Raw genomic sequence first — 15,121 nt, forward strand, 5'->3', positions numbered from 1 at the left:
AACAATTATTTGCTGCATGAGATCTTTGATATTCATCCCCAAGTCAATGAGAAAATTCTAAAACAACTTTTATTCCAGAAAAAACATTCTAAGGATGGCACTGCATTTATCTTCAAAATCATTCTCATACAGTAGACATATGGAGAAACTGAGGCCCAGAAGTTAAACAATTTGCTTAATATCATCGGTGGCATAGCTAAGACTAAATTAGGTCCATAGACAATTAGGCTAGTGCTCCAGACACTCGACTAGACAGAATTTCCAAATACCAATGAGCCTATTCAAATCCTTCCATTTCTTCAGTATTGAGCCTTCCTAGTGTGTTCAGGATTCACATACAAATATCACTACTAACATTTAAAAGAAAAAAAAAACACTGAGTAATGAACTCATGACTTGTTTGTAAAAATGTCTACTTTAATATTAGCATTTTCAATACTCAAGATAGAAAACAAAACAAACCTCTATTTCAAGCATAGGCTCCTGCCTGGATCATGACACTTTAGTTTTTATCAGCTATATTTACGTATGCTTTTATCATTTGTGTCACGATGCTCATACCCATAAAGAAAATATAACTCAAATAATCAAATGAAATATGTAAGCAGATTTTGAAGATGTGGTTTTCAAACAAAGATCCAAAGTGGCAAGCAAAAGCTGTCCTAATACCATAGAATTATTAACAATGCATAGGATCACTTTCTTAAACATAGCTATATTTCTGGGAATCAATCCATTTATAATTTGTATCTGCTAATTCCACAGGTTTGGTATCTTAACGCAGGCAAGTCAATGTGCTTTACAAGTGTTTTGTGGTCTTGGAATGTCTTTTTAAGGAAAATTCCCTTTTGGAGTTCTATCATCTGTTTCTCTTGGTAATTCTGCATGTCAACTGGCTGCTGCTTTGTAACATTTTTCAAACAGTTCTTCCATCAAGAGGACTCTGAGGCTAGGAGGATTTTCCAAAATGTGCTATTCAGTTTGGTGTATACTCGTTATTCAGAGGGCTCCTCTGGGTTTCTCAGATTTGCGCTTTCCTTGGGAGTCTCTGAGTTGGCCTCTGGTATAGCACTGGATTCTGAAGCCTCTGGTTGTAAACTGTCTCCATCAAGGATAATGTCTTCAGGATTTGGTGGGGGTGGACAGAAGTCTTCGTTGGGGCAGATTTGTTGGAAAAGTGCTTCAGCCTGGCCAGGGAAGAAAGGGCACAAGAGTTTTTGAACATTAACTTAAAATGTATATGCCTTTCTGGAACTATCAAAAAAATGAAGTATCACCCTTAAAATTTTCTTTAAGTTATAGAACTTTACACAGCACACATGACCTTCTAAAAACTGCTTTCAGAACTCCATGACTTTTCTCCCTCTAATTTATACATTCATTCAGGCCCACCCTTCAAGTATATCAGTACTTGCTAAGACTCTTTATGAAGTGCTCAGATAGTTGAGATTTTAAGGTCATTCATTCTACATGTCAACAGAAATACAATTTCCCTTAATATCCTTTATATAATTTCCTAATAGAGCCTGTTTGTGATATTTGTACAGTCTCATTTAGCAAATACTAAGTTTAACAAGTCATTGTTCAAATCAAGAAAATTCTTCATTGTTTGCTGAACTATTTGCTTTTCTAATTTTCCTCTCCCTGTGCTTTGAGGAACATAACACAGTGTCCAAGACAATGGACACTGAATAGATAACCATGCCCAAATGCTGGCTCTGCCACTTAGCAGCGATGTGATCTGGGGAATGCTTACTCAGCTTCTGAGTCTTGCCCTCCTTGCCTATAGAATGGCAGAGAGTAAGCCTCTCTATTTGGTAACTGTAATCATTGTTATTAATAATAACATAAATTAAAATGTTGAGATTTAAGCTGAGCTTAGTCTGGCAGGGTAAGAGAATAATAAAGTAAATGTGATCTTAATTAACAACAACAAATACACACACATACAAGAAAGTAAATGTGGCAAGTAGCACTGTTATTCTATTCTAAACATATTCCTGCTATTATTTAGATGAATACAGTTCTTTGTTAGATAAGGGTCCCTGCCAGGCTAGGGAGCTTGCACTCTAGCCTACTGGTAAAAGAACATCATTAAAGGGTTTTAAACATATGCTTGTTTTGCTTTAAAGGTTACAATGTCTGTCTGTACCACTTCAACCCTTCTTCCCGAAGTACACGCAAGGTCATCCATTAGGCCAGGAGTTGACAACTATGGCCCACATGACAGATCCAGTCTGCTGCCTGTTTTCATAAATAAAGCTTTATTGGAACACAGTTACTCTCATTCATTTATCTATGGTCTACAGCTGCTTTTGCACTGCAATGGCGGAGTTGAGTAGTTGCAATTATATACATACATTATATGGGCTGCAAAATCGAAACTATTTGCCATTTGGCCATCTATAGCTGGTAAACTCCTACATCAGGTGAATAAAACCAGTATCTTTGGGATAGGGTGAAGGGTTGGTTAAGCAGAAACTTTTGAGCTTTGATGTCGAGTTGAAAGAAGGGACAGGGAGAGAAAAATAGCTTCTTTCCTTCTTAAGTATAGTTCAAAGTTATATTTTTAGACGTGCCATTTTATTATGGATATTTTGAAAGTAAATATTTGAGATGCCTGCTTTGCTTCCATCCTGGGGTCTTACCATATACATCTTTGCTGGAGACATTTAGTCCCTAGAAGCAGGACTGAGGTCAGACAGAGCCTCTACCTCACACTTTAGTTCCTCTAATGGTCATTGTGTCTGTTATCTCTACCTTGTCTGCCTATAGAAGTTCTCCTTCTCCTTTACTCTCTGCATGCAATCAATCAGCAAATCCTATCAATTTTATCTCTTAGTTCTTGACTCCACCTGTTCCTCCACTAGAGACATAGCCCAGATATGCACCATCTTTCCCCTGGACAACTGCAACATCTCAGAACTGGACTGGTCACTTTGCCTCTAGGGTTCCCCTGTGTAATCCATCTTTATGCTGCCCTTAGAAGGGTCAGTGGAATATGAAATTCTGTTTATGCCTTTTTTTGGCTTAAAACTCTTCTAACAGGATAAAAATCCAAGATACTTATTATGTCAAACAACACCCTTCAGGCCTATCTTCTCTGGTCTCATCATCTTTTTCTTCATCCCACCTCTGCCTCTCAGGCTTTTTGCTACACTGTTACCTGTTTATTGGTACTTTTTCAAACATACCATGATGTTTACACCCTGGGCTGGAGCAAATGCTATCAATTTGATTGTCTATCACTTGGATGAAGAATTGTTACTCATCTTTTATATTCTTCACTGTAAGGTTCTCTGACTCCTAGATACAACTCATGGCTCCTCTATATTACATTTATACTTTCGATATCATTCTCTTATTGCATATACCACACTGCAATGTCATTTGTTTACACGTTTTTCTCCTTTACCAGACAGTGATTCATCCAGGAATAATGACTGGGTTTTAGTTAACTCTGTATCCTTAGTGCCAGGCATGGAGTAGAATCTCTCTTTCTATCTCTATTTTTATATATATATTTAAATATATTTATATATATATTATATATATATATATATAAATGGAAGAAATTTAGAAACTGTATATTACACAAATGTTGAATATAAATATTGTAACAATTATTATTATTACTATTATTATTACTGTTCCTCTTACTTCTACTCCAATTCCTCTGTATCTCACACCTAGTCTCCCTTTTGCCACCTCCCTCTAGGATAGATTTTCTCCTGAACTCCAGTCCCTGTGGCTAGATCCCACTCGACCTGTTTTTGTATATCCCTGTCATGAACAATGTGTGTCCTAAGACTGCCAAACAATTGCAGGTTGCTGCCCTGCTTTTATTTGTGTTCTACCTGCTTGTGGAAATGCCACCTTCAGCTCACTGCCATTGGCCCTCTCTGATGCCAATTTCCTACAGCCAGACTCCAGTCTTTCCCAAGTCTCTCCTTTTTCCAACTGCTGGAACCTTTTAGGGTCAACTGCCACTTTCTGGAAGGTCTATCTAATGCTTCTTGGTGAACTTCATTTCATTTGTCAACTAAGCCCCAGTTCTGAGAGTTGTCACCAAGAGGTTGGTTCAGAGTACTTAACTGTCAACTTTTAATCTTCCTTGCTCTTTTAAAGCCAGAAGTTAGCTTAAAGGGTAAAGACTTCCATGTGGTTAAAATAATTAAAAAGGGCTAATTATATTGTGAATTAGTTTCCTTATATTGGGAAGTACAGAGAGGACACATTGAGTTATTTAGATATCCCTATGTTTCTTAAACATGCATCTACACAAAACAAACATTTTGTCAATCTAGCAGTTTAATGTATTTAGGATGTATCTGCATTAACGAGTTGAAAGTAGCATAGTATACGAGATGAGTGTACAAGCACTGGGGTCCTACAGACTTGAGGTTAAATCTTGGATAAAAAATTTAACAGCTATGTGATCTCTGGAAAAGTTATTTAGCCCCTTTGGGGCTTAGTTTCCTCAACTGTAAAATGGGGATATCACAGATACTTACCTCATAGGGTTGTTGTGAGAACCAAATACAATAATATATATGAGATGATTAGGACAATGCCTGGCATATAGAAAATGCTCAATGAATGGAAGCTTCAGAAGATATGACACCTAAAATTGCCCTCTCCCTCAATGGCTTGAGAAAGTGAATGCTACTGCACTATGTGAGCAACTTGACAGTTCCTACGACCTATAAAGCTGGTGTTCAACTTACAAATTATGTACCAAAAGTCATAAGCAAGATGCTGATCTGGCCATATGAAAAACATTCTACATGGTGGTTAGACTGCCAACCCAGTCCACATCAGCCAATATAACCCATTTCATACCTTAAGTGTAATACAGAGTACAGTACTATTTAACTATTCTTGCTCCCAAGGCAGTGGCAGCTCCTAGGCAATGGGGGCTCCTGAAGAAGGAGGGAGCTATCACTGGCTTGGGAGTATAGACAAGTAGGGACTATAGACCAGTCTGTTCATCAGTATCTGTGGGTAAATGAAACACTCCCTGTATTAAGAAAAGAAATATCTATGTCAGGTTCAGAAAAAAACTGGAGTAACATAAACTACAATAACTAGCAAGTCACAGAAAGATTCACATAATAGGGAATGTCATGGTATGCTCCTGCACACAACTTTAACTTGTGAGTAATAAACAGATCAGATTACTTTATATTTTTAATATGTCTTCAAATCATAAATAGCTTCATATGAACACAAGAGAGACAGGTCTATGTTATTCAACATCTATACATTTACAAATAAGAAGAGCAGATGCAAACTTGCCAACTAGCAAAATGAAGCATTTTATTTCAAAAAAAATAGAGAAAAAGAAAAATGAAATCTGCAGGTACTTATGTTTCCTACACAGGCAAAGCTTAGGTGATATTCTGAGGGCTTTTAGAGACAATTTCGAAAACAGAGTCATCAGTTAAGTGTTTGGGATGAACACAGCATGACATACTGGAATTAGAACAGATTTTATCTGAATAAACTGGCTATTTTTAAAATGTTATTATTGATGCCCTTTAAAGTAGGCATTATAATATTTCTTCCCAAACTGATGTGAGGTTAAAAGCTGTATAACAAATATAAACCTACTTATAATTAATAGTATACAACAATTAGCACCCTAACTAGCATTATTACTGTTTTCTTCTGTGAAAACACTGCACTCAAGTCTATCTTCTTGGGAATCAATATCTCATGATAAAATTATCCTTTAATTATAATCTTTTAGCTTGCAGTTTAGATCATATTAGCACTTCATATTAAGTCCTTATTTAAGGCCTTCCATTTTGGTTAAAAAAACATTAAATTTCACTCAGGAATAAAGTTACCTGGCTGATAACTTGCTGGTAATTTCTTCTTGGAAAAAAATGGACCATCAAAGTAAAAATGACTTGGCCATTTTAAGCCATAAATGTAGATATTGAACCATCCTGAGTTCATATTAAACTAACAGAATAAATGATGGATGAGAGATGTGACTTCCTATTTTTGTTTGTTATCACTGACTAAATATGATTATCCTGGATCACCACTAGACTCTGAAGATGAGAAACAAAGAATCTGGTAAAAAACTGTAAATGTATAGGTCATAGCCTTGCTGCTATGCCTAAAAATTAGATTAAAGGCTCAAAAAGGCCATCTGCTCCTATAAGATCCCTACCACTACTGGGAATGAAACTTCCATCTGTGGTCTTAGAACAACGTTAAATTATCCATTTATTGTTTCAATAAACAGATGAGCCAACTATATTGGTGAAAAGTTTAGACTTATACCTTAAAAAACGGTATTTTCTGCTCTTCTCTTCCTGTCAAGTGCAGAAAAGTGTGTTTGTACATGCATATGAATTTTCAGCTTAGTAGACTCATAATTCACTTTTGGCATTTTGTATCACCTGCCCTGTACCTATTCATAGCCCTGCCCAGGAGTGCTGTCACAAAATTCCACCTTGATTTAACATACTCCTCAGCAGCTATTATAGTAGCTTTGGGACACCAGCTTGTGTCAAAACATTAAAGGAATCATGTTAATTGTGAAAAACTATATGTTCTTTTCCATGGTAAGAATGTGCCTTAAAAATGTTCCATTTTAAAAATACATTTTGTCTATTTAGGTCTTCTGCCCATTTTTGGATTGGGTTGTTTGTTTTTTTGCTATTGAGCTGCATGAACTGCTTATAAATTTTTGAGATTAATCCTTTGTCAGTTGCTTCATTTGCAAATATTTTCTCCCATTCTCAGGGTTGTCTTTTGGTCTTGTTTATGGCTTCCTTTGCTGTGCAAAAGCTTTGAAGTTTCATTAGGTCCCATTTGTTTATTTTTGTTTTTATTTCCATTTCTCTAGGAGGTGGGTCAAAAAGGATCTTGCTGTGATTTCTGTCATACAGTGTTCTGCCTATGTTTTCCTCTAAGAGTTTGATAGTTTCTGGCCTTACATTTAGGTCTTTAATCCACTTTGAGCTTATTTTTGTGTATGGTGTTAAGGAGTGATCTAATCTCATACTTTTACATGTAGCTGTCCAGTTTTCCCAGCATCACTTATTGAAGAGGCTGTCCTTTCTCCACTGTACATTCCTGCCTCCGTTATCAAATATAAGGTGACCATATGGGCATGGGTTTATCTCTGGGCTTTCTATCCTGTTCCATTGATCTATCTTTCTGTTTTTGTGTCAGTACCATACTGTCTTGATTACTGTAGCTTTGTAGTATAGCCTGAAGTCAGGGAGCCTGATTTCTCCAAAGAAGATATACCGACTGCCAACAAACACATGAAAGAATGCTCAACATCATTAATCATTAGAGAAATGCAAATCAAAACTACAATGAGATATAATCTCACACCAGTCAGAATGGCCATCATCAAAAAATCTAGAAACCATAAATGCTGGAGAGGGTGTGGAGAAAAGGGAACACTCTTGCACTGCTGGTGGGAATGTGAATTGGTACAGCCACTATGGAGAACAGTATGGAGGTTCCTTAAAAAACTACAAATAGAACTACCATATGACCCAGCAATCCCACTACTGGGCATATACCCTGAGAAAACCATAATTCAAAAAGAGTCATGTACCAAAATGTTCATTGCAGCTCTATTTACAATAGCCCAGAGATGGAAACAATGTAAGTGTCCATCATCCGATGAATGGATGAAGAAGATGTGGCACATATATACAATGGAATATTACTCAGCCATAAAAAGAAACAAAATTGAGCTATTTGTAATGAGGTGGATAGACCTAGAGTCTGTCATACAGAGTGAAGTAAGTCAGAGAAAGACAAACACCGTATGCTAACACATATATATGGAATATATGGAATTTAAGAAAAAAAAAACAAATGTCATGAAGAGCCTAGGGGTAAAACAGGAATAAAGACACAGACCTACTTGAGAATGGACTTGAGGATATGGGGAGGGGGAAGGGTAAGCTGTGACAAAGTGAGAGAGAGGCATGGACATATATACACTACCAAACGTAAGGTAGATAGCTAGTGGGAAGCAGCCGCATAGCACAGGGAGATCAGCTCAGTGCTTTGTGACTGCCTGGAGGGGTAGGATAGGGAGGGTGGGAGGCAGGGAGACACAAGAGGGAAGGGATATGGGAACAGATGTATATGTATGATTCACTTTGTTATAAAGCAGAAACTAATACACCATTGTGAAGCAATTATACTGCAATAAAGTTGTAAAAAATAAAATAAAATAAAATAAAAAATACATTTTGTAGGCCTTACTAGTTATACTCCTTTTGAAATGACTCAAGTTTACAGAGGAAAAAGTTTGTGTATTTCAAAATACAATGATAGGTCACCATTTAAATGAGAAGCAATGTTTCTTTAGAATACTGGCATTGTAAATTCATTTTTCTGAATATGTATTTCTAACATCTTCTATCTTTATTCCCACAATGGAACTCATAAATAATCTCTTGTAGGTCATCATTATATTGAAGAACGTGAAAATATTTGATATTAAAGTGGCTTTGTTGTTCACCGAGAAAAAGTTTAGGGGCAAATTGCAGAGATGGTATTAAATGAGAGAGATGCTTTTTTAGTTTCTTTTCCCACCTCCTAGAGGAAAAAAAACAATTCACTTTCCCTACCACACCAACTTCCTAACATAAAACCAAGAAACACCAACAGCCTTACCTGTTTGACTGCATTATCATTTCCTAAAGCACAGTCTGGGCCAGAGCAGACATAAACGTTGGATGGTAAATCATAAGAGTTCCTGCTGACGTCTGAAGAATCTCTCATATTGAAGTAAAGAGCCCACAGAAGTCTTGGCTTTTCAACTTCTTCATTTTCTAAATGTAGACATAAATTTTACTTACATCTAAAGCACAACATGCCTCTCAATTACTACAACATGTAGCCAATTGCTAACAAAGCTACCACTATATATTGTAGTAAATCAGAGCTTTGTATGTAAACTATAGTAAATCTGTATCCACACACTCTAATACATGTGTATATTTCAAGCAATGATGGCTTTTCAACCTAAGACAAATTAGATTTAAAAATTATTTTGATTATTAGTAAGTTACTTAGATTTAACTCCAATCATGTTCCCTTGGATTTCTCTTATTTCTCATCACCAGTATGAAAGCACTTATGATCACATTCATCTGTAAATTATGCCAATGAAGTGAGAAGTTAACATAAATTGATTTTCTTATGTTTCACATGGATAAACCAACTTAAACAATTATAAAGTAAGTCAATACTATATACAGGATTATGAGATGACCAGAATAGAGAAATCTATAAAGACAGGAAGTAGGGGAATTCCCTGGCGGTCCAATGGTTAGGACTCAGTGCTTTCACTGCCGAGGCCCAGGTTCAATCCTTGGTTGGGGAACTAAGATCCCACAAACTGCGTGGCATGCCCGCCCCACCACCCTCAAAAAAAAAGACAGGAAGTAGATTAGGGTTACCTAGGGCTGTGGGGGAATTGAGCGTAAGTGCAGGTTAATGGCTAATGGGTATGAGGTATGGGTTTCTTTTTGGAGTGATGGAAATATTCTAAAATTGACTGTGGTGATGTTTGAACAATACATTTAAAAACATTGGATTTTATACTTTAAATGGGTGAATTGTATGGTATGTGATTCTCAATAAAGCTGTTATTAAAAAATAGTATATACAGGATTAAAAATTGGATATCCTAACTCACTAACACTCTGTCCTACTAGATTACAAAAGTAATGCCAACCAACAAACAAATAACAAAAATATGATTATGAGACTGTAAGTTGTTTTCAGTGCACATTCTCTCATTTACAGCAAGCATCTATTATGTGTTAGGCATCAGGCTAGGAGCTGGGGATACAAAGATGAAGTAGACTTAGCCCTTATTCTCTTGCTCTTTCATGCTCCCTAATACAGAGCCTAGCACATAACAGATGCTCAATGAATAATTTCTGAACCAATTTTAATTTTGCTTTCAGGTATAATCAAAGCATCATGTGCTTATTAAAAGATCCAGCCCTCTTAATCTCAATACCTAAAGCCTAATTCTTGCTATCTTAATAATTATTTCTATGCCTCTCTTCTTTAGAAATGTTATAATTATATTTTCTTTGGTTGAAAACAGAAAATATTGCCGTTAATATATTTATTGACTACAGTGTTTTCTTAGCCTGAATCTGAAGAAAAATCCAAATGCTGTACAATGATAATAAAGGATGTGCATGATGATTACCCAAGACCATAAGGCACCTTGTGAATCATAAAGAAAATTCTAAAGGTATAATTATCTAGTTAATTAACTCTTACTGGTAGATTTATAATCAGTGTAGAAAAGTTAGCTAACTGCAATCTTCAGTTAAAAAGAATGTCCCATTCCCCAATTCAGGACAAATAGGTTTTTTATTATACTTAATTTAAAATATCTCCACTACAACAATACCAAATATGTTCTTTTTCTAGTTCATCCTGAATAATCCATAATTATTAATGTGATAGGATGAAGAAACTCTGGATGAAGTGATCCTTTAAGATGCCCCTTTCTAATGCTAAGATCTATGAGTCTAAGGTATCACTAACTTCATGTAAAGCACACAATAGGTGGCAAAACCTACTTACTGACAAAATAAAGGAACATAAGACACTCATATTTCACAGCTAAAACCATATGGCTCTTAGTAAATTTATTGGTGAGCTTAGTTTCAGTAAATCTTACAGGAAGATAGTTAAACATACTGCCTATCACTTGTGAAACCAGACTCTAGGAGCATTGCAGAAAAGTGAGCTAAGGTCTGGAAGTCCTTTAATATTGCTCATTCCATTTCTAAGCATATACTAAGAGAGCTTATCTTATATTTTATGAAAGTTCCAGCTCAGAGAAGGGCTTTCACTCAGTAAAAGTTGGGGGAAATGAATAATTCAATTATAGGAAAGAAATTTCATAGAGGTTGAAGATTTGAAAAGAAACCGAGAGGAAGATGAAAAGTTGACATAGGCTGAAGATAAATGCTCTAGATACAAGGGAGTTATTGGGCTTTGACCTTAAAATCCTCAAAGAAACATGTAATTGCTTCATCTTTCTTTGAGGCCAGCTGGAAGGCAGAGAGATAGCTGGAAAAATAACATGCAATTGTGCAGTGCAAAATTGTTAAAAAATTATTAAAGCTGTCGAGGTTTGGTTAGGAATACATCACTTGGCCAGAAATAGAACTGGTTTTCTGTAATAGCTCATTTCATTCAATTAGATTGTGCAAAGGACTAAACAAGTAATAGGTAATTTAGAATAAAATCTTGGGCAAATTAAACTGGGGCAAGTACAGAATAAAGTAGGCTGAAGAAAATCAACAGTGGCACACCAAATAAAAGCAACAAATAGTCTATAGCTGCATGCCATGTTTAGGGAGAGAGTGAACTATTTTAGCAACATAGCACAGTAGCACAAGACCAAGAGAGTAGGAAGACTGCCACAGCTGTGACCTAGACTGGACACAACAAACACAAAAAGGAATTAACATAAGGCATTTTACTTCTCAGCTCAGTAAAAACACCCTCACCAGCCACCTATTTCAAAATGACACCTATAAGGGGAATTCCTGCTTTTAGGCAGTGCTGCTCTTTTGAGATAGGAACTGAATGAGACAGAATGAGATAACGCCACATGCTGTGCCCAATGGAGGGAAAAAGAGAAAGAAGATGGTGCAGTGATGATATTACACTGCAGACATTTGAAGATATTGTACTAATGAAATTCTTGCTTCAACTTGTATGGAAAAATCTCAATTTCCTGGGTAAAATAAGAAATCACTTAGGAAAGTTATACCCATGCTTTGAAGGATATTATGGAATCTGGAAGAATTAATGCACATACGAATGGTGAGCAATCACCTCATTTTCTCACTTGCAGAATCAGGTTTATTAAGCATAAAGTATCTGAAATTTCCTTGGACTGTCAAGTAGGGAAGAGTTTAGAGATCTCTGATGTTCTTAAAGGAGGCTGGGAAGTAGGGCTCTTAGAAGTATTAGTACAACTGCTCCTTAAGACAGAGCATATGTTACGAGCTCCAGCTGATACCTTAAACACGAACAAGTAAGAAAGAGAAGGAATAGAAGGAATACCTTCACAAGGCTATTGGATTCCTCAGATACAAAGGCAAAGAAGTACTGTGTTTAAGAAGGGAACATTATCTTTTAATATGATAAATAAACTTCACTGCAAAGTGACTAGGCTGACTTTCACAAAAACTCAGGAAGCACAGCACTACACAGAACATATAAGTCGAATAAAAAGAAAATAAGCTTAAATAATGTTATTCCTCTGGCACACATTTTAAAACAAAATATTTATAAAGCTTTAAATCATAAGGTTTCATATCATTGTCAAATAATTAAAACATAATAGTAAAAGCCATCAATCTGTGAAAATAGGGGCTTTTGCTACAGAGAAGAATGTGCTTTAATGTATTAAAAGTCCATATTGCTCATAAAGTTCCTTCTTCCTCATTTAGGCAGGAAAATGAATTGAGTTCTCTTCTCCAGGTGACTTTGCCTCTTTGACCTGCCATGGCCCAGTGCTCACTTTATCTGGTGATTCATTTTCAATAACTCCAAAAGTATTTGTTCTGACATTTTAATTAAAATATGACCACTACCTCATCCTGATGATAAAAAGGCCTATGTGTCAGTGGAAACTGGCTTTTCAGTGCCTCAGTGCACCTGAGGACCCCTCTGAGCACATAGTTCTTACTAAAGAATTTCACTCAGGTTCTAAACAATACACCATTTCAAAATGGGATCACATTAACCATTAAGATTAATGTTTAAAAATCTAAAATGGCTAGAGGATGCTAAGTAATGAATATGTAATTTCCCCATCTTGATTTTTTAAAAAAGAAAATGTATTTAAAAAGTGAAGAGCAATGATATAATATTCAAATTTAGTATATTATTTAGGACCACCACACAATGAAATTACAACCAAAAATTATGAAAAAATTCAGAAATAAAGAAGGAATTCTGAGTTTTTATAAGCAAGGTAACTAAAGCCAAAGATAAAACTATTATTCCATTTTACATTTAGGAATATTATTGTGTACTGTAACTCTGCAATCAAATTTTTAACAATACATTTATATGAGACTTTCCAATGGAAAAAAAAAAGTAAATATGAAACAAATTAAATTCCAAACTAAAGTGAAGTAAATTTTCAGACTGCAGAATTTGATTCAAGCAGCCCAAAAAGAAATTAATTATACTGATATTAGTTCCTGAGAACGGAGCAGTTTGTTTTCCTATGTAAATGTAAATGCCCCTTTATGCACTATCTTGCAAAGAAAACAAACAAGACACACAGAAGATGCGCTAAAAGGAAATACAATAGGTAGGGGTAAATAAATGGTTGCCTGAACAAACATAACATCCAAAGAAAATGAAGATATATGAATTAATGAACTGGCCAGGATTCAAGTGGATATCCAAATCCTATAATGAAAATCACCGTCACTTCATATAAATGAATAAGATCCATTAGGCCATGTTTTGATCACCTACACATAGAATTCACTATAATTTGCTCCATTCACAGCTACAAGGGCTACCCTATGATGCGGGGAGAAAAGTTAAAAAAAATTCGTGGTTGAAAAGCATCTTTCCACCATGAGTAGGCAGCAAAGTGGCATATATGTTTTGAAAGCTAAATATTTATCACATCACTAGCATGCTATGCATGAAAAGACAATTATTGGTTAGGAAGGATTCCTACGTTTGCCAATTAATAGCTTAACCTTCTCTCAGTTGAACCAAGTTTTTTTTTCTTTATAAATGAAGATAACTTTTTCTGATAAAGGAATATATGCTTTTCATACAACATCTATAAAATAAAGAAATTAAAAGGAAAAAAATATACATAATCCCACCAAAATTGAGAGATTTCCTGACAGTCATTTTTCTATGCATATGAGTATGTACACATATAAATGTATTTTTTGCACTTAATTATATACATTGTGTGTGAGATGTAGCTTTTTCACTTATCATTATAAATATTTCCCCATTTTTAGGAAGAGAATGTGCTTAGTCATCCTAGTAAAACATGTAAGCATTGGTGCTGAATACATCACCTTTCAATTCAGGTTGCAGAAACCTTCCTGAGATCTCTAAAGAGGAGTAAAGTGGTCACGTTACCTTTCCATCATGAATCACTGATTATTGTTCTTACCTATCTCCTTTTCGGTATATGGAGTAAACAATTTCTGCACAACTGGTTCTAAATCTTCTCTTGCTGTTTTAGAAGACGTACACGTCAAATGAACCAAATCTGTTTAAAAAAAAATATTTTGAGTTCCTGCTTATCACAAATTTCACTGTGTACTCATATTCAAGGCACTAAGCTGGTGCCATGGGGAATACAGCCAAGCACATCATGGCTCCTGCCTTTAAGAACTTTATAACTTAGGGATGGGGGACATGTCAAAACCATAACAATATGCTATGTGTGTTTAAAAAAATAGTGAAAATATATGTTAACTAATAACCAAGAGGGAGCACACTAAGACTCAAGACTAAGTACTAGTTGATGGTTATGTAAAACCAGCAAGGTAAAAAAGCTTAGGAAACCATTTATTCATAGAAAGAGCTTAAGCCATCCTTATAATATTCCCAGTGAGAGTGGAAAAGGATTGCTAAGCAAAATATTGTATAAAAAGACTGAAAGTGGACTGTTTTTTTACCTAGAGAACACACACTATTCTTCAGACAGAAAAAAACATTTATACAAGCTTTACTGATAAGTTAAAAACAAATCATCTATTCATTATAGCGTTCTCTAAGAAAGTTTTTTGGGGAACATTGTTAGCTTAGTTGAATCATACATATACTTAAAAGTCCATAATATGGCACAAGTCAAAACTAGTGTAATATTTTCAGGATTTCCAAATCACTTCGTTTTGCATTTACAGGTTCATGGGGCCTAGACCTCAGAGAATGTTTGGGTTAGAGAATATCATGTACAAAAAAGGTCCTTCACAGAAGTGAAATACTGTAGCCTAAGACACTTAGAATTCCTAAAGGCCTACATACAAAGGGCAAAGGAAGGACAAAAGGTTCTACATACTGAAAGGAAGAACTAAGGGGATCCCTA

General features: G+C 35.5%; 1 protein-coding gene across 5 annotated transcripts in view; it reads right to left on the bottom strand.

Moving 5' to 3' along the window:
* Positions 1 to 995: 995 nt before the first annotated feature.
* Positions 996 to 15,121, bottom strand: part of CHM (CHM Rab escort protein) — a gene marked incomplete at both ends in the record, with an annotated part of 181,278 nt that continues 167,152 nt past the window's right edge. For all 5 annotated transcript variants that reach the window (XM_079727338.1, XM_079727337.1, XM_079727334.1 and 2 more), the window contains 3 exons: positions 996 to 1,187; positions 8,668 to 8,825; positions 14,201 to 14,299. In XM_079727338.1, coding sequence (XP_079583464.1) covers positions 996 to 1,187; positions 8,668 to 8,825; positions 14,201 to 14,299 — 449 coding nt within the window. The remainder of the gene's footprint in view (positions 1,188 to 8,667; positions 8,826 to 14,200; positions 14,300 to 15,121) is intronic.

Source organism: Hyperoodon ampullatus (assembly GCF_949752795.1).
Source record: "Hyperoodon ampullatus genome assembly, chromosome: X".
Classification (NCBI taxonomy): Eukaryota; Metazoa; Chordata; class Mammalia; order Artiodactyla; family Ziphiidae; genus Hyperoodon; species Hyperoodon ampullatus.